Source organism: Giraffa tippelskirchi, chromosome 1 (genome assembly GCF_054371585.1).
Source record: "Giraffa tippelskirchi isolate mGirTip1 chromosome 1, T2T-mGirTip1v1.2.pri, whole genome shotgun sequence".
NCBI classification, from domain to species: Eukaryota; Metazoa; Chordata; class Mammalia; order Artiodactyla; family Giraffidae; genus Giraffa; species Giraffa tippelskirchi.
The window spans coordinates 163752655-163773592 of record NC_137275.1 but is presented as its reverse complement, the minus strand read 5'-3'; the positions used below and the strand labels follow the sequence as shown (position 1 = coordinate 163773592).

Below are 20938 nucleotides of genomic sequence, written 5' to 3'. Positions count from 1 at the left end.
GTGATGGACAGGGAGGCCTGGCGTGCTGCGATTCATGGGGTCGCAAAGAGTCGGACACGACTGAGCGACTGAATTGAACTGAACTAATCAGTTAACTCTGAGTTAGTCAAAGGGTCTCCCCTTTATCCAGGTAGGCCTAGCCTAATCATGTGAACCCTTAAAGGGTCAGACACAGTCATGGCAGAGATTCCAAGTGTGAGGGGCACTGACTTACAGGAAATTCTCCGTCTGAAGATGGAGGGGGCTGCATGGCAAGGAACGAGGATGGTCTCTAGGGGTGAGCCCCGCCCACACCTGTCAGATAGCAAACACGTGGGTACTTCAGCCCTATGACTGTGAGGAAGTGAATTCTGCTAATAACAGGAAGTGCTTGGAGGAGGGGTGTTCTCCAGAACCTCCAGATGAAGACTCAGCCTAGCTGACACCTTGATGACCCATTTCTGAGGTGACCCTGATAAAGTTGTGTCCAGAGGACCAGGTAAACCTTGCTAGTCTTCTGACTTACAGAACTGGGAGATAATAAGTGGAGGTAATGATAAGCTGCTAACCTTCTGGTAATCTGTCACACGGCAAAAGAAAACGAATACAACCCAGACATACTGAGAATGACAGAAAACACATGATTAAAAACTGGAGAGGCATTTGGTGATGACTTGGTGCACCCTAAAAGTGAAGTTCCCAAATGCAGAGCATTATAAAAAGACTGAATCTTGCAGCAAACTTTGTAGATGCAGAGAATTGTCCAGATAAATTCATTTAAAAATAATACGTCAACAGTTTCAAAGAATATGCTCAGCAGGTTCTTCTTCAACCTTCAGAGACCTTTTCTGGTGAAGTGCCTTTTGATTTAAAGCAATAGGTCCAATAGTTCATGTGAAAAAAAGCACGATTTGTGCACTGCTTCCTATGTTTCCAGACTTCCTAGATGCTATGTAGTGTTCTTATTATACTTATCCCCTCAGATTAACAACTGGACTCACAGCTTACACTTTAGAAGCAATATATACATGTTTATATAAGTATAGCTGACAGAAGCCATATTGAGCACACTATCTAAAAGTTTGTCACAGTTTAAAAATGAGTTAACTCGACAGAATTAGGCAGTGTGGTAGGGAGATACCAATGCAGGGAAGCTAGGGAAAGAGGATGGATGTCAGAAACTGGAGCCATTAACTCAGAGTGAAGAGCAAGGGCAATTCAGTTAACTCTTGTTGAAATCATTAAATCTGGGTAAAAGTTGGTTTATAAGAGGAGAAAAAAAGAAATCCAGTTTGGATAAGTGCTGCAGAAGGGCCAAGGATGAACACACTATTTTAAAGACTCTGAGGAGAAGAAAACCCCAAGGCGAGATCTAATATTCTACAGGAAGTAAAAGACATTTTCAGGAAACGCTGAGATTCCCAAAAGAATAAACTCATAATAAAATCTAAAATGTCATTCCTTATAGGATTAGAAGAGAAAATCCAAATGACTAAGAAAATCCAAGTGATAGAGAAAGATATTTGATAAAATGCAAAACTCATTCTTGATAAAAATTTTAGAAGCTAGGAATAAAAAGGAACTCCCTTGACTTGATTATGGGTATCCGATACATCAAACTACCTTCTAGGCAGTGAGACATTAGAAGGATTCCCTTTAAAATCAGGATGAGGCCAGGCTGCCCACAAGCACTACTTCCATTCATCATTGTACCAGAAGCCCTAGTCAGCAAGTAAGAAAGATGTGAGGTTTATGCAGTAGCAACAAATAGCCAGAAAAACCAAATCTTAAAGATACACTATCTGAAAAGACAGAAAACACGTATCTGTCTTTATTTCTACAACCATTTGAGAAATAAATCTAACAAAAGGTAGGAACATGACATGCCAGGAGAAAATTATAAAACTTCTATTAAAATCATTAAAAAGGACCAAAATAAATTGGTAGTTCACTGCTATGCTGTTGGTCAGTTCAGTCGCTCAGTTGCGTCCGACTCTTTGCGACCCCATGGACTGCAGCCCACCAGGCTTCCCTGTCCATCACTAACTCCCGGAGCTTGCTCAAACTCATGTCCTTACAGTCCGTGATGCCATCCAATCATCTGCTTCTCTGTCGTCCCCTTTTCTTCCTGCCTTGTATATGTATATAATGTCTATGTGTGTTTGAAAAAAAATATATATATATATATATATATAAGCACAGACCAAGGTCTACTAGTGAAAATACCAAAACCTTCAGATTTGGTACCTTCAGGTAGTGGGATTATAGATTTTTCTTTCTGAATATTTTAGTAGGTTCTATTTTTTTTTTTTTTTTTACCATAAATCAATACGGGATTGTTTATGTGTTTCAAAAATTTTACATTAACTGTGTCATACTATAAATATCTTTTAAAAAATCAGTTAAGAAGATCCTTTTGTAGTTCATGAGCGTGAGGATTGGGTGTTCACACTGCTGCGTGACATGTGTCTCCCTGCAAACCTTGTTATGACACCGGCATATTACCTGTCTGACGTAAAAAAAAAAAAAATCAGTTAAGAGACTTTGTTTCTTAGAGAAGCTGTTTTCTAATTTTTCTACTGTGAGTTTACATTACTTGTATGAATAAAAAAAAGAAGAAAAGGATGAAAAAATTCTTGTGGTTTAAGTTCTGTGTCTTTACCTTCTTCATCAAGGCTGCTAAAACTCTGCCCTTCAGTCAGCAAATCACGCTTCTCATCCTTCCATTCCTGGCTAATTGAGGACACAATCTCCTGTGAGGTTGCCTTCAGGGCGGCGATGGAGTTGCACCGTTTCTTAGAAGGTGACGCCTTTAAAGCTAGAAAAAGAATAGATAATTATTGTAAAACCACATTAATGGTATTTTTTTAATTAAAATTTTACTCATGACTTATTAACATTTTAGTCATTATCTGAGTAGGATGCAAGGAGCTTTGTTTTACATACACAAGGAAAGGGAGACAATATTATTTGTCCAAAGTGACTTAAATCAAAATGTCCTAGAATAAATCCAGGTTGAGCTGTCTTTGCAGATTTTGAAACGTAGTCTTACTTGAGGTGAAATTCAAATGTTTATTGCTGAAGAATTATTTTTCCTTCTCTGAGCAATGTTTTTCTAGTGCTGAGAGGAGGCTAAGTGGGTTGATAAATGCAGATGGTAAAGTAAGGAGAATTCTCATGACTCCAGTTTTATTAACTTGGGACTGGGAATTTCTAAACATGCCAGTGTTTAATCTTATACTTATGTTACCCAATTTAGCCAAGTTACTTCTGGTTTGCTTTTTTCTTTCAGTGACTTTCCACTGAAATTCCCTACCCTTTCGGTCTTTTCTAGGTCATGGTTACATTAGATGTATAATTCACTCCTGATCTTTGTCCAAACAGCATTCTATGACTTCTAAAGTGTGTTGGAAACCTGTACCAAGGCATCAATCATGCTCACTGAAGGCTGTGACTTTACTTTTGATATGTCAGTGGCAGCTGCTTCAGCTGCAGCCAGATCATCTTCATTTATATTCTCTTTGATTATTCTTCTTGTCTGAACATTGTGAGAGCATTTCTTTGGAGGGTAGAGGAAGAGGGAAGTCGAAGCCTGTTTATACTTCTCCCTGAACTTGGTCTTGGCAGTGTCTCCCCTTCCTTTGGAGGTTTGCATGTAGGGGTAACCTGACAGCTGATGCATTAGACTGACTATTTGGCCTTGGGAATCTCAGAGCTTAGATTACACAGCTCATCAGGGGCCTTCCCATCGGCAGCTTGCAAGAACTTAACTGGAGAAGGGCTTCGGGACACACAAATGAGAAAAGCACAGAGGGCAATCTCTCCACTTAAAGAGAAGGGGAGGTTTATGTGTCCCATGAGCAGTATTATAATGATAATAACAAAATTATAATCAATAACATGTGTAGAGGACTTGAGAGTTTGGAAGCCAACACTAACATTCCGCATCTCAAATTATCCAGATGGTCATGTGAGGGAGATAGGCCCTTTTATGGGTCCAAAAACTGAGAATAGAAAAGTTGTGACCTGCTGAAGGTCACAGAGCTAGAAAGCATGAAACCCCAGGTGTCTTTCTTTGAAGTTGTTTAATTGGTGGTTCACTTCCTAGCTCTTTGGCATTCTATCTTCTGATTAAAGTGAGGGGTGGGAAAGATAAAACTAGAGTTTGTTATCCTTTGAGGAGGAAGATTTTGAATGCTTTAAAACTGACTGAAATGGATTTTAATGGTAAATAAGTGGAACAAGTAAGTCACATTTTCTTAAACTCATCATCCCATCAAAACAGTGGTCACACTTGCCTGAAATAATTATCCATATCCTGGCTTTTGCTTGAATATTCTATCTGTTAACTTTCATAAACCTTCAATTCTCATCTTTCAATATAGTAGAATTGACTCTTGAAAAACACAGGTTTGAATTCAGTACTAAATATAACAGTTTCACATAATCTGGGGTTGGTTGAATCATCAGATGCTGAGGAAGCACACAGGATGGCCGACTCTAAGTTACACGGGAATTTTTAATCATGCAGGGGGTTGGTGCTCCTAACCACTTTTCCCATTGATATTCAAGGGTCAACTGTATTTTAAAATTTCTAAGTCAGAATATCTCAGTGTGGTTCAGGGACTGCTAGGAACCCCTGAAATTCTCTTAAAAGGTCTGTGATGCTAAAACAATTTTCTTAATAATATTAATAAGTTGTTTATCTTTCTCACTCCTATTCTCTCCCGAGTTTTCTACGTGACCTGTGGTTATAATCACAGATTGAATTCAGAAGCAGACATGAGAATCTACATGTCTTCTATTAAGCTAGAATTAGGGATCTGAAAAAATACAAAATAATGGAATCAGCGAACTAAGATGGACTGGAATGAGTGAATTTAACTCAGATGACCATTATATCTACTACTGTGGGCAGGAATCCCTTAGAAGAAATGGAGTAGCCATCATGGTCAACAAAAGAGTCCGAAATGTAGTACTTGGGTGCAATCTCAAAAACGACAGAATGATCTCTGTTCATTTCCAAGGCAAACCATTCAATATCAAGGTAATCCAAGTCTATGCCCCGACCAGTAATGCTGAAGAAGCTGAAGTTGAACGGTTCTACGAAGACCTACAAGACCTTTTAGAACTAACACCCAAAAAAGATGTCCTTTGCATTACAGGGGACTGGAGTGCAAAAGTAGGAAGTCAGGAAACACCTCGCATAACAGGCAAATTTGGGCTTGGAGTACAGAATGAAGCAGGGCAAAGGCTAATTGAGTTTTGCCAAGAGAACACACTGGTCATAGCAAACACTCTCTTCCAACAACACAAGAGAAGACTTTACACATGGACATCACCAGATGGTCAATACCGAAATCAGACTGATTATATTCTTTGCAGCAAAAGATGGAGAAGCTCTATACAGTCAGCAAAAACAAGACCAGGAGTAGACTGTGGCTCAGATCATGAACTCCTTATTGCCAAATTTAGACTTAAATTGAAGAAAGTAGGGAAAACCACTAGACCATTCAGGTATGACCTAAATCAAATCCCTTATGAGTACACAGTAGAAGTAACAAATAGATTTAAGGGACTAGATCTGATAGACAGAGTGCCTGATGAACTATGGACAGAGGTTCGTGACATTGTACAGGAGACAGGGATCAAGACCATCCCCATGGAAAAGAAATGCAAAAAAGCAAAATGGCTGTCTGAGGAGGCCTTACAAATAGCTGTGAAAAGAAGAGAAGTGAAAAGCAAAGGAGAAAAGGAACGATATTCCCATCTGAATGCAGAGTTCCAAAGAATAGCAAGGAGAGATAAGAAAGCCTTCCTCAGTGATCAATGCAAAGAAATAGAGGAAAACAACAGGATGGGAAACACTAGAGATCTCTTCAAGAAAATTAGAGATACCAAGGGAACATTTCATGCAAAGATGGGCTCGATAAAGGACAGAAATGGTATGGACCTAACAGAAGCAGAAGATATTAAGAAGAGGTGGCAAGAATACATAGAAGAACTGTACAAAAAAGATCTCCATGACACAGATGATCATGATGGTGTGATCACTCACCTAGAGCCAGACATCCTGGAATGTCAAGTCAAGTGGGCCTTAGAAAGCATCACTACGAAAAAAGCTAGTGGAGGTGATGGAATTCCAGCTGAGCTATTTCAAGTCCTGAAAGATGATGTTGTGAAATTGCTGCACTCATTATGCCAGCAAATGTAGAAAACTCAGCAGTGGCCACAGGACTGGCAAAGGTCAGTTTTCATTTCAATCCCAAGAAAGGCAAGCCAAAGAATGCTCAAACTACCTCACAATTGCACTCATCTCGCACGCTAGTAAAGTAATGCTCAAAATTCTCCAAGCCAGGCTTCAGCAATATGTGAACTGTGAATTTCCAGATGTTCAAGCTGGTTTTAGAAAAGGCAGAGGAACCAGAGATCAAATTGCCAACATCCGCTGGATCATCGAAAAAGCAAGAGAGTTCCAGAAAAACATCGATTTCTGCTTTATTGACTATGCCAAAGCCTTTGACTGTGTGGATCACAATAAACTGTGGAAAATTCTGAAAGAGATGGGAATACCAGACCATCTGATCTGTCTCTTGAGAAACCTGTATGCAGGTCAGGAAGCAACAGTTAGAACGGGACATGGAACAACAGACTGGTTCCAGATAGGAAAAGGAGTACGTCAAGGCTGTATATTGTCACTCTGCTTATTTAACTTATATGCAGAGTACATTATGAGAAACGCTGGGCTGGAAGAAACACAAGCTGGAATCAAGATTGCCGGGAGAAATATCAATAACCTCAGATATGCAGATGACACCACCCTTATGGCAGAAAGCAAAGAAGAACTAAAGAGCCTCTTGATGAAAGTGAAAGAGGAAAGTCAAAAAGCTGGCTTAAAGCTCAACCTTTAGAAACCTAAGATCATGGCATCTGGTCCCATCACTTCATGGGAAATAGATGGGGAAACAGTGGAAACAGTGGCTGACTTTATTTTGAGGGGCTCCAAAATCGCTGCTGATGGTGATTGCAGCCATGAAATTAAAAGACGCTTACTCCTTGGAAGGAAGGTTATGACCAACCTAGATAGCATATTTAAAAGCAGAGACATTACTTTGCCAACAAAGGTCTGTTTAGTCAAGGCTATGGTTTTTCCAGTGGTCATGTATGGATGTGAGAGTTGGACAGTGAAGAAAACTAAGTGCCGTAGAATTGATGCTTTTGAAGTGTGGTGTTGGAGAAGACTCTTGAGAGTCCCTTGGACTGCAAGGAGATCCAACCAGTCTATCCTAAAGGAGATCAGTCCTGGGTGTTCACTGGAAGGACTGATGTTGAAGCTGAAACTCCAATACTTTGGCCACCTCATGTGAAGAGTTGACTCACTGGAAAAGACACTAATGCTGGGAAGGATTGGGGGCAGCAGGAGAAGGGGATGACAGAGGATGAGATGGTTGCATGGCATCACCAACTCGATGGACATGGGTTTGGGTGGATTCCGGCAGTTGGTGATGGACAGGGAGGCCTGGCATGCTGCGATTCATGGGGTCACAAAGAGTCGGACACGACTGAGCGACTGAAGTGAACTGAACTTAATGCCACTTTTCTCATACAGTTATTTATTTTGGAAAATATAATTATTTTTCAAAATTACTTTTTTGTTTATATTGACTTATGTTGACATGCAATTTTTTGTTTTTATCTTACAAGAATTAATGAATATTTAAAATTTCCCTAAATTTTAAATTCTAATAGGTTAAATATAGACATTAAGAGATATAATGACAGGAATAAAGGATCTTTGGTGTCCTAAGTCATTTTTATTAATAATGTAATGTGGCCCTGAGGCCAAAGGATTTGAGACTTGCATAATCTAGGCCAGTGCTGATTTCCTAAACTGAAGAACAGCTAGGATCAGAAGAATGTTGGCAGTGACATGGAAGGGTGAATGAGGGGAAGATGTTCAGAGAATGGTTTGTACTTGTGACTTATAATGGACCAAAGGCCAAGAGCCCCAGTAAAGAAATAACTCTTTGCTCATCATTATCAGCATACATGCAATGTAGAGCAGAGAAGACCCCAAACAAATTCCTGCAAGGACCACACAGCACTTAAAGAAAGCCTTTATTTTTGTCATAAATGGTGACTCTTCCTTAAAGAATTATCTGAGACTCTCTCATTGGATAAGGATTTGAATCTTGCAGAAATTGAATACCTCAGGGACTTGTTTTGATGGGAGAATCTCAAAGGATGGTTTGGGCTGGTTACTTTCTTTTGTGCCACAGAAACTCCGGAATTTGTCTTCAGCTCACCTATCTGCCACCCCTGAAACTCTTATGTTCATTCCTACCCCTGGGCCTTTGTACATGCTGCTCCTCCTACATGAGATGTCTTTCTTGCCTCTAACTTTAAATGCTGGCTTGCATTTTAGGACTTAAATGTTCTTTTCATTGTGAAGTTCTTTTGGGGAAGATCAATTTTATTTCTAGCTGTGTACCTACAGTAGCCTATGCAAAAACTCTACTAACAGCTGCTTTATTACATTATAAATATGTGACATGTTCTAATCCCTGACCCAAAACAGGTTATGAAATTACCAAGGGAATTAATTTTTTTCAAAAAAGCTTTCTATATTATTAATGTTTAGCATAGTGCTAGGTACATAATATGTGCTCAAATGTTGGTTGAATGAATTAACTACTCCAAAATTTTAGGACAGTTGATTTTTAACTAATCAATGTATTATTCTACTCCTTTCAGAAAACTTAAGTTTTAGTACTTTAGACACATTATCTGGGTAGAGAATTTCAGTGAGGTTTCAACATTACAGTGACTAATATTTCCAGAAAGTATTATTGGATTTTGCAAACATTATTACATTGACAGCAGGACTCAATTCTGGGGCAGTATAAATGGATTTAAGAAGATTAAAAAATTTGATTTAAAAAAAGAAACCTGAAGACTAGGTACTGTTTTCTTGAGGCTAGGGGTAGGGAGGGGAAGTTTTCACCTACAAAGAAAGTATGTCTGTAGTAACTAAGGGCTTTAACTTAATCATAGTTGATAAAAGATGTTGAAGTTGCATTTTAAAGTGTCAACATAACTAATTAAATTGCTACCCTAAGTACTTTAAATTAAATTCCATTCATTCATTCAATTATTCATCAAATAATGATTGCCTACAATGTGCCAGGAAATGTGCTAGGGTCTGGGAATATATGTGAGAACCAAACACAGTCCCCACTTTTCAGGAACGCAAAGTCAAGTGGGGAAATAAGACAACAGCTCACTGTGGCAAAGTATAGTAAGTTCTATGAAAGAAGCATTGTCTGAGTTGAGAAGTGAATGAAGACCAGGAAAGGATGGAGATTGTTACAGGCAAAGGGACAAGGACTGTACAGATGTATAGGCAGCCTTGAATGTAGGGGTAACTGTAGGGTGCTCAGAGCTGCTGGAGCCTAGAGGTTAGGATAGAGCATGGAATGTGGGAGGGAAATCACAGGGGAGGGAAAGAGAGGCCGCCTCACACTGGGACTCAGAGCAGAGTTAAGGATTTTGCATACTAGGTAATACATTGAAGTTCTTAACAAGAAAAAAATTTCTGAAACATGAGAGGGTTTTCTTTTTAAGCACAGAAATCAGCAAGAGGCGATTAAATTGATCCCTGTGGCTGCGTGGGGTGACACTGGATTGTATGGGTTATATCCATACAATGGAATATTATTCAGTAGTACAAAGTAAAGTACTACAAGGTGGCTATGACTGGAGCTAAGAGAGCAATGTGAGGACCACAACTTTATGCAAAAACAAACAAAACAAACCCAAATCATATGAAACACGGTTAAAACAGGAAAGGCACTGTGTAAGAAGGGATGGACACTTGCTATTTCTAGGTACAACTAAGTATTGGTGAGTGACTGCAAGTCAGTGGTTAAGCCTTGACAAAGCTTGATGCTAATGTGTCTGGTCTGGATACTGAGTAAATTGTGGTGGCCTTCAGTGACGTGTGGACTCGGGATGTGCGGCAGGTTCTTGAGCAACCTAGGGGCAATCCAGAAATTAGTCCCAATTTGTGGACAACTGATTTTCAACAAGGAAACCAAGATAATTCAATGGGGGAAAGAACAGGCCATTCAACACATGATGCTAGGACAACTGGATATCCATATTCAAAAGAATGAAGCTGGACCTTACCTCACACCATCTAGTATAAATTAAATCAATATCTGTAAATAATAATATATCTGCTAACAGAAACTTCTGTCAAGAGTATATAAAGAACTCTCTATAACTCAGCAATAAAAAGACAAATAACTAAAAATAGGCAAAGTATTTGACTAGAGATTTCTCCAAGGAAGATATAGTCAATAAGCACAAAAAGAGATGTTGAACATCATTAGACATTAGAAAAATACAAATCAAAACCACATTGAGATACTACTTTATACTCAGTAGGATGTCTAAAATAAAAAAGACAGTAGCAAACATTGGTGACGATGTGGAAAACTGGATCTCTCATACATTGCTAGTGAGACTGCAAAATTGTGTAGCTGCTTTAGAAAAGAGTTTGGCAGTCCCTCAAAATGTTAAATAGAATTACCATCTGACCTACCAATTTCACACCTAGGTATATACCAAGAGAAATGAAAACTTATGTCCACAGAAATCTTGTGCATGAATTTTCATAGCAGCATAATAGCCAAAAATGTAAACAACACAATATCTATCCACCAGTGAATCAATAAACAAAATGTAGTTTTTCCATACAACAGAATATTATTCAGCAATAAAAAAGTAAAGTACTATAAGATGACTAAACCTTGAAAACATCATGTTAAGTGAAAAAAATCAAACACAAAAGGCCACATACTGGATACTTCCATCTATATGACATATCCATAATAGGCAAATCCAGAGAGAGAGAAAATAAATGAGTAGTTGCCAGGGGCTAGGAAGAGGAAGGAATGAAAAGTAACTGCTAATGGGTATGTGGGTTTCTTTTTGAGGTAATGAAAATGTTCTAAAATTAGATAGTGGTAATATTTTCACAACTTTGTGAATATATTAAGAATCGCCAAATCACATACTTTGGAAAGGTGACTTTCCCAGTATGTGAATTATATCTGAATAAAGATGGTGTAAAACATAGAGATCAAAATGGGAAAAAAATAGATCTGACCACCTGAGGAGTAAAAGACCTGTAATATTAAAAACATGATAAACTATACAAATTAGAAAGATTCACAACTCACACCATATGTCATGGAATTGAGGATGCCACTGACTGTAGCATGAATTTATACACTGCTAAGAAAGCAAAAGCTCTGAAGATGGGGAATCTCATGAAGGAGACTCACTGAAGCTGGGGTCCCAAGGACTATCTCCTCCATAAATCTACCAGGGGCCACAAAGAAATGCATGTTTTTAACCACAGCAAAGAGTGAAGAGAGGCAGAAAATTTGAACCACAACTTGGTGTTCACATAGGATTTCAGGCTGAGTAAATACTATGTTATGCTCTATCTTAGGCAGAAAAGACAATCAGAGAATTTAATTTGTAGTGGTCTCAATTTTAGACCAATTTTAAGATACCACTGAGACAGTCAAATGTGAAATAAAAGTTTTTCTTAGAATGAAATAAGGTTTAGAAAAAGGGATTGATATATTTAGTATGTAGAGTTCACACAAATCACTTGGCTAAATAGTAAACACTAATATAAATGAGCAAATATTTCAAAGCTCAATTCTCAAAGGAACTAAAATGGCTAATAAACATGAATAATGGTTGAACTTCACCAGTACTTAAGACATGCAAAATAAAACAACCAGATAACATTTTTTCCTTATCAGAGTAGCATAATTAAAAAAAGAATAACTCTGGCTAAAGGCTAGAAGAATATAGGCACTCGTGGAAGTCTAGAATGGCATAATCATTCTGTGCAATAATGTGCATTTTAAACACTCAGTACTTCTCTTGGAATCTATCCTAAAGAAATAATCATAAGCTTGGAAACAATATTTATCTAAAATGATGCTCATAAAAATACTAATTAGGAAAGGGAGAAATAATGTAAATGCCCAATAATGACAGAATCATTAAATAGATTATGGCATACCCATATAATTTTAATGTTGTATCATAATTTTAAACAGCTTCTCTGTTTAATATACAGTGATATGGGAAACTACTTATGTAAAAAACAGAGGACATAGACATAAAACTGTACACCACTGTGCTACTACTTTTGTATAAATACACAAAGTACAGAAATAAAGGTAGGTAGGAAGTATGTCAAAATATTAGTGTGGAGGATCTGAACAGACATTTTTCCAAAGATGACATACAGCTGCCAGTTGGAATGGCTATTATCAGAAAAACAACAAATAACAAGTGCTGGTGAAGATATGGAATAAAGGGAACCCTTAGGTACTGTTGTTGGGAAGGTAAAATGATCAGCCACTATGGAAAACAGTATGGGGATTCCTCAAAAAGTTAAAAACAGAACTACCATATCCAACAATTCCACTGTTGGATATTCATCCAAAGAAAACAAAGCACTAATTAGAAAGGATATATGCACCTTTATGTTCATTGTAGCATTGTTTACATCAGTCAAAATATGGAAGCAATCAATAGATGAATGGATAAAAATCTCTCACTCTCTCTCTCTCTCACACACATACACACACACACACACACACACACACAGGAATATTACTCAGCCGTAAAAAAGAATGAAATCTTGCCATTTGTGACCTCATGGATAGATTGAGAGGGTATTGTGCTAAGTGAAATAAGTCAGACAAAGAAAGATAAATACAGACATTGCAGGTAGTGGTAGTGGTGGGGCACATAGGTGAGAAAGATTAAGAGGTATAAACTTCTGGTTGCAAAATAAATGAGCCATAGGTATGAAATGTACAGTGTGGGGAACAGTCAATAATTATGTGATATCTTTGCATTGTGACATATTATAAGGAGACTTATTGTGATGAACAGTTTGAAATGTATAAAAATATCAAATCTCTATGTTGCATAACAGGAATTAACATAGTTTTGTGGATCAATTATACTTCAAAAACAAACAAACTTGTAGAAAAAGAGATCAGATTTGTGGCTATCAGAGACCGGGGGTGAGGTTGGGGGGAGGGGGAATTAGATGAAAGCAGTCAAAACTTCCAGGGAAAAAGAATAAAATACCTAGGAACAGACCCACCTAAGGAGACAAAAGAACTGTATACAGAAAACTATGAGACACTGATGAAAGAAATCTAAGATGACATAAATAGATGGAGAGATATTCCATGCTCCTGGGTTGGAAGAATCAATATTGTGAAAATGACTATACTACAAAACACAATCTAGAGATTCAATGTGATCCCTATCAAATTACCAATGGCATTTTTCACAGAATTAGCAAAAAATTTCACAATTTGTATGGAAACATAAAAGACCCTGAATATCCACAGCAAACTTGAGAAGGAAGAATGGAGCTGGAGGACTCAACCTTCCTGATTTCAGACTATACTACAAAGCTAAAGTCATCAAGACAGTATGGTACTGCCACAAAAACAGAAATATAGACCAATGGAACAAGATGGAAAGCCTAGAGATAAACCCATGCACCTATGGGCACGTTATCTTTGACAAAGGAGGTAAGAATAGACAATGGGGCAAAGACAGTCTCTTCAATCAGTGGTGCTGGGAAAACTGGACAGCTGAGTGTAAAAGAATGAAATTAGAACACTTCCTAACACCATATACAAAGAGAAACTCAAAATGGATTAAAGACCTAAATGTAAGACCAGAAACTTTAAAGCTCTTAGAGGAAAACATAGGTAGAACAGTCTATGACATAAATCACAGCAAGATCCTCTATGACCCCACCTCCTAGAGTAATGGAAGTAAAACAAAAATAAACAAGTGGACCTAATTAAACTTAAAAGCTTTTGCACTGCAAAGGGAACTATAAACAAAGTGAAAAGACAACCCTCAGAATGGGAGAAAATACTAGCAAGTGAAACAACAAAGGCTTAATTTCCAAAAATACACAAGTAGCTCATGCAAGTCAATACCAGAAAAACTAACAACCCAATTGAAAAGTGGGCAACCTTCCAGTTCAAGATGGTGGAGTAGAAGGATGTATGCTCATCTCCTCCTGCCAGAACATCAAAATTGCAACTAGATGTTGAACAACCATTGACAGGAGGATGCTAGAACCCACCAAAAAAAGACCCCACATCCAAAGACAAAGAAGAAACCACAGAGAGACCATAGGAGGGGTGCAATCATGATAAACTAACATCTTATACTTGCCAAGTGGGATAAACCACAAAATGGAGAACAATAATACCAAAGAAGTTTTCCCACTGTTCTGAAAGTTCAGAACCCCATGTCAGGTTTCTCAGCCTAGGGATCTGACAAAGGGACTGGGAATCCCCAGGGAATCTGGCCTTGAAGGCCAGCAGCATTTGATTACAGGACTTCCACAGCACTGGGGGAAACAGAGACTACAGTCTTGGAGGCACAGCCAAAATCTTGTGTGCACCAAGACTCAGAAGGAAGGAGCAGTGACCCCACAGGCGATTGAACCAAAACTAACTGCCAGTGTCGGAGGGTCTCCTGTGGTGGCAAGGGCTGGCAGGGGCTCACTCACAGGGATGGGGGCACTGGCAGCATCAAGCCAGGAAGAGTCCCCCTTGGCACAAACTCTCTTGGAGTTCTCCATTAACTACCACTAACTAGCCTGTAGACCCCAGGGCTGGGTCGCCTAAGGCCAAACAACTGCAAGGAAGTGCAACCCCACCCATCAGCAGATAATTGGATTAAAGCTTCACTGAGCAAGGCCCACTGACCACAGAAAGACCCAATTTTCCCCATCATCAGTCCCTCCCTGGAAAAGGTCAGTTTTCATTCCAATCCCAAAGAAAGACAATGCCAAAGAATGTTCAAGCTACCACACAATTGCACTCATCTCACACGCTAGTGAAGTAATGCTCAAAATTCTCCAAGCCAGGCTTCAACAGTATGTGAACTGTGAAATTCCAGATGTTCAACTAGATTTAGAAAAGGCAGAGGAACCAGAGATCAAATTACCAACATCCACTGGATCATCAAAAAAGCAAGAGAGTTCCAGAAAAACATCTACTTCTACTTTATCGATTACACCAAAGCCTTTGACTGTGTGGATCACCACAAACTGTGGAAAATTCTTCAAGAGATGGTAATACCAGACCACCTTACCTGTCTCCTGAGAAATGTGTATACAGGTCAAGAAGCAACAGTTAGAACTGGACATGAAACAACAGACTGGTTCCACATCGGGAGGGGAGTACGTCAAGGCTGTATATTGTCACCCTGCTTATTTAACTTACATGCAGAGTACATCATGAGAAATGCCAGGCTGGATGAAGCACAAGCTGGAATCAAGATTCCTGGGAGAAATATCAATAACCTCAGATATGCAGGTGAGACCACCCTTATGGCAGAAAGCAAAGAAGAACTAAAGAGCCTCTTGATGAAAGTGAAAGAGGAGAGCGAAAAAATCAATTCAGTCGCTCAGTCATGTCCAGCTGAGCGACAAGGGAAAACAAGGGGACAACGACAAATAACATACAAGGGACTCCCATCAGGTTATCAGCCGATTTCTCAACAGAAACTCTACAAGCCAGAAAGGAATGGCATGATATATTTAAAGTGATGAAAGGGAAGAACTACAACCAAGAATACTCTAACTCAGCAAGACTCTCCTTTAGATTTGATGGTGAAATAGAAAGCTTTCCAGACAAGCAAAAGTTAAGAGAATTTAGCACAACCAAACCAGCTTTACAACAAATGCTAAAGGAACTTCTCTAGGCAGGAGACATAAGAGAAGGTAAAGACCTACAGAAAATAAACCCAAAACAATTAAGAAAATGATAATAGGATCATACATATTGATAATTACCTTAAATGTAAATGGATTAAATGCACCAACCAAAAGACACAGACTGGCTGGGCTGATGAAAACATGTGCATGTGTGCACTTCCACTTAACACATTACTCTGCTTGACCCCTCAAATTGTATGTAATTATTTTATAGTTACGTTAATCATGTTCCCATTATAGCTTGCCACTGTAATTATCTTTCAGTTTCTGTTTGACTATTGATTGTGAAAACTGATAAACATTTTTCACTATTCTGATTATATAATTATTATTCATTTAATACCATTGTATCCATGATTGGTCAATTCAGCAAAATAGTAGAACTCTGTATCACCAAAACTATGATTTATTAGAAATACCTGCAATCACTTTTTAAAGTCCAGATGCATGTCAGAATTACCTTGAAATTTTTTGAAAAATATAAATGCCCAGGTGTTGCTTTTTTTTTCTAGGGCTCCAGATATGTTTCTAATGAGCAGTCATATTTAAAAACAACTAAACTATATGATGATTTTTTTTATGATGATCTTTAAAAAAAAAGTGGGCAAAAGATCTAAATAGACATTTCTCCAAAGAAGATAAACAGATGGCTAATAAACACATGAAAAGGTGCTCAACATCACTCATTCAGTTTAGTTTGTTCAGTCGCTCAGTCGTGTTCAACACTTTGTGACCCCATGGACTGCAGCATGCCAGACCTCCCTGTCCATCACCAACTCCCGGAGTCTACGCAAAATCATGTCCATTGAGTCGGTGATGCCATCCAACCATCTCATCCTCCGTTGTCCCCTTCTCCTCCTGCCCTCAATCTTTCCCAGCATCAGGGTCTTTTCAAATGAGTCAGCTCTTTGCATCAGGTGGCCAAAGTATTGGAGTTGGAACTCTCAAGAGTCTTCTCCAACACCACAGTTCAAAAGTATCAATTCTTCGGTGCTCAGCTTTCTTTATAGTCCAACTCTCACATCCATACATGACCACTGGACAAATCATAGCATTGACTAGACGGACCTTTGTGGACAAAGTAATGTCTCTGCTTTTTAATATGCTGTCTAGGTTGGTCATAACTTTCCTTCCAAGGAGTAAGCATCTTTTAATTTCATGGCTGCAATCACCATCTGCAGTGATTTTGGAGCCCCAAAAAAATAAAGTCTGACACTGTTTCCACTGTTTCCCCATTTATTTGCCACGAAGTGATGGGACCAGAAGCCATGATCTTAGTTTTCTGAACGTTGAGCTTTAAGCCAACTTTTTGACTCTCCTCTTTCACTTTTGTCAAGAGGCTCTTTAGTTCTTCTTCACTTTCTGCCATAAGGGTGGTGTCATCTGCATATCTGAGGTTATTGATATTTCTCCCAGCAATCCTGATTCCAGCTTGTGCTTCATCCAGCCCAGTGTTTCTCATGATGTACTCTGCATATAAGTTAAATAAGCAGGGTAACAATATACAGCCTTGAAGTACTCTTTTTCTTACTGGAGCCAGTCTGTTGTTCCATGTCCAGTTCTAACTGTTGCTTCCTGACCTGCATACAGGTTTCTCAAGAAGCAGGTCAGGTGGTCTGGTATTTCCATCTCTTTCAGAATTTTCCAGTTTATTGTGATCCACAGTCAAAGGCTTTGGCATAGCTCATCAGAGAAATGCAAATCGAAACTACAATGAGATTATCACCTCACACCAGTCAGAATGATCATCATCAAAAAATCTACATCATCAAAAAATCTACATCATCAAAAAATCTACATCATCAAAAAAATCTACATCAAATCATCAAATCTACATCATCATCAAAAAAATCTACATCATCAAAAAATCTACATCATCAAAAAATCTACAAATAAAAAATCTACAAATAATAAACACATGTAAACCCATGGCTGATTCATGTCAATGTATGGCAAAAACTATTACAATATTGTAAAGTAATTAGCCCCCAACTAAAATAAATAAATTTATTAAAAAAAAAAAATCATTAAGATAGCAAAAATAAATGCTGGAGAGGATGTAGAGAAAAGGGAACCCTCTTGCACTGTTGGTGGGAATGTAAATTGATAAACCTACTATGGAAGACAGGAGATTCCTTAAAAAACTAGGAATAAAAAAACTACCACCTGACCCAACAGCCCCACTTCTAGGCATATACCCTGAGAAAATCATAAAATCATAACTGAAAAAGACACATGTACCCCAATGTTCACAGAAGCACTATTTACAATATCTAGGACATTGAAGCAAACTAGATGTTAATCAACAAACAAGTGGATAAAGAAGCTGTGGTGCATATATACAATGGAATATTACTCATCCATAAAAAGGAACACATTTGAGTCTGTGCTAATGAGGTGGATGAACTTAGAGCCTATTACACAGAGTGAAGTAAGTTAGAAAGAGAAATACAAGTATTGTATATTAATGCATATAAATGGACTCTAGAAAGATGGTACTGATGAACCTATTTACTTGCAGGGCAGCAATGGAGATGGGGGTGGGGGAAGGAAAGGGTAGGACGAATAGAGAGAGCAGCATGGAGACATATACACTACCATATGTAAAAGAGATAACCAGTGGGAATTTGCTGTATGACACAGTGAACTCAAACCAGGGCTCTATGACAACCTAGAGGTGTGGGATGGGGTGGTAGGGAGCTGGAAGCAGGAGGGAACATATGTATACCCATGGCTGATTCATGTTGATGTATGTCAGAAACCAACACAATATTATAAAGCAATTATCCTTCAATTAAAAATAAATACATTATCCCATGTTCAATGCATGAGACAAATGCTCAGGGCTGGGACAATGGGATGACCCAGAGGGATGGGATGGGGAGGGAGGTGGGAGGGGGGTCCAGGAAGGGGAACACATGTAAACCCATGGCTGATTCATGTCAATGTATGGCAAAAACTACTACAATATTGTAAAGTAATTAGCCCCCAACTAAAATAAATAAATTTATTTAAAAAAAAAATTAGAAATACATATACCTACAGACCCAGCAATTCCTCTCCTAGGAGTTGATTCTCACAGGAATAAAGATACCCATATGAAAATAAATAAATAAATAAATAAATACATTAAAAAAAAAAAAAAAACAACTTCCAGGGATAAACTTTTAGTTATAAGGTAAATAAGTACTAGGGATGCAATGTACAATATAATTAGTGTGATTAACACTGCTGTATGTTACATAGGAAAGTTGTTGACAGTAAATCTTAGGATTTATCATCACGAGGAAAATTTTTTTCTCTGTCTTTAATTTTATACCTAGCTGAGATAACAGCTGTTTAGGTGGACAGGAGACACAAGTTTGATCCCTCAGTTGGGAAGATTCCCTGGAGAAGGAAATGGCAACTCACTCCAGTATTCTTGCCTGGGAAATCCCATGGACAGAGGAGCCTTGTGGGCTACAGTCCACAGAGTCACAAAGAATCAGACACAACGTAGTGACTAAACAACAACAAACTATTGTAATAACCATTTCATGATGTATGAAAATCAAATCATCATGCTGCACATCTTAAACAGTGTTATTATGTTGACTATAGCTCAATAAAACTGGAGGAAAAAATATTTGCTGTGGATATCTCTGGGTTGTGGGATATCAAATAATTTTCACAGTTTTTTTGGCATTCTTTTGCATTTTCTATTTTTACATTGGAACAGTTCAGGTTAAAGACTTAAATATAAGACCTGAAACTAAAAATAGCATAAGAAAACATAGGGAAAATTTCCTTGACAATGGTCTTGGGAATGACTTTTCAGATACCACGCAAAAAAGCATGAGCAACAAAAGCAAAATAAACAAGTAGGACTACCTTAAATTAAAAAGCATCTACAAAACAAAAGAAACAATCAATAAAATGAAGAGGCAGCCTACAGAATGGGAGAAAATATTTGCAAATCATGTATCAAATAAGGGGTTAATATTCACAATATATAAAGAACTCATATAATCCAATAGCAAAAAATCAAATAATCTGATTTAAAAATGGGCAAAAAAAATGTCCCGAATAGACATTTTTCAAAGAAGACATACAGATGGCCAACAGGTGCATGAAAAGATATGCAACATTACCAATCATTATGGAAATGCAAATCAAAACCATAATTACCTAATACCTGTCAGAATGGCTATTATCAAAAATACAACAAATAACAAGCATTGCCAGGATATGGAGAAAAGGGAACCCTGGTACACTGTTGGTGGGAATGTAAATTGATCAAATACTATATAATCTCATTTACATGTGCTAAAGAAGTTGAACTCATAGATACAGAGAATAGAAGAATTGTTACTTGGGGCTGACAGGTGGGTGAAATGGGGATATATTGGTCAAAGGGCACCAACTTGCATTTCGTGAGATGAATAAGTCTTAGAAATCTAATATACAGCATGGTGACTACAGTTAACAATTCTGTCTTATCCACTGGAAAGTTGCTAAGAGGGTAGGTCTTAAATAGTCTCATGATACACATACACAATCACAATTGGTAATTATATAGGATGGTGAAGGTACAAAGTAACCTGTGATAATCATTTTACAATATATATATGTATCATATCATCACATTTTATACCTTAAATTTACATAATGTTATATGCAACATTATGTGAATGCTATGTGTAACATTAGGGGGAAAAAGCCTTAAAAAAGAAAGTGCTTCACTTTCATTAACAAAAAACTCCAACAAATATTATAAAAAAAAAATCTGTCTTATATAAATAAAAAATACGAATTTTCCACTTTTTCAGCTTTTTGTGTATGGCTAAATTGTTATGGGGCTTCCCTTGTAGCTCAGCTGGTAAAGAATCCGCCTGCAATGTGGGAGACCTGGATTCAATCTTTGGGTTGGGAAGATCTCTGGGAGAAGGGAACGGCTACCCACTCCAGTATTCTGGTTTGGAGAATTCCATGGACTATATAGTACATGGAGTTGCAAACAGTCAGACATGACTGAGCAAGTTTCACTTTAAATTATTACGAAATTGGACCACAAAATACCTAAATGATAACATAAGGAACAATCCTTTTTTTTTCTTT

The 20938-nt window shown here is 38.0% G+C and overlaps 1 protein-coding gene and 1 non-coding gene across 27 annotated transcripts in view; one reads left to right on the top strand and one right to left on the bottom strand.

Moving 5' to 3' along the window:
- PIP5K1B (phosphatidylinositol-4-phosphate 5-kinase type 1 beta) overlaps window positions 1–20938 on the bottom strand; it is a 521283-nt gene that overhangs the window by 98505 nt on the left and 401840 nt on the right. For all 26 annotated transcript variants that reach the window (XR_014057501.1, XR_014057490.1, XR_014057525.1 and 23 more), the window contains one exon: window positions 2642–2797. Coding sequence is in view for 19 of the 26 variants with exons in the window: in XM_081503676.1 (XP_081359802.1) it covers window positions 2642–2797 (156 nt within the window). In the remaining 7 variants the exon portion in view is untranslated. The remainder of the gene's footprint in view (window positions 1–2641; window positions 2798–20938) is intronic.
- On the top strand, window positions 2390–2494 carry LOC145521965 (small nucleolar RNA U13). Its single transcript, XR_014065804.1, has one exon. It is a non-coding gene; the product is annotated as a small nucleolar RNA U13 (small nucleolar RNA).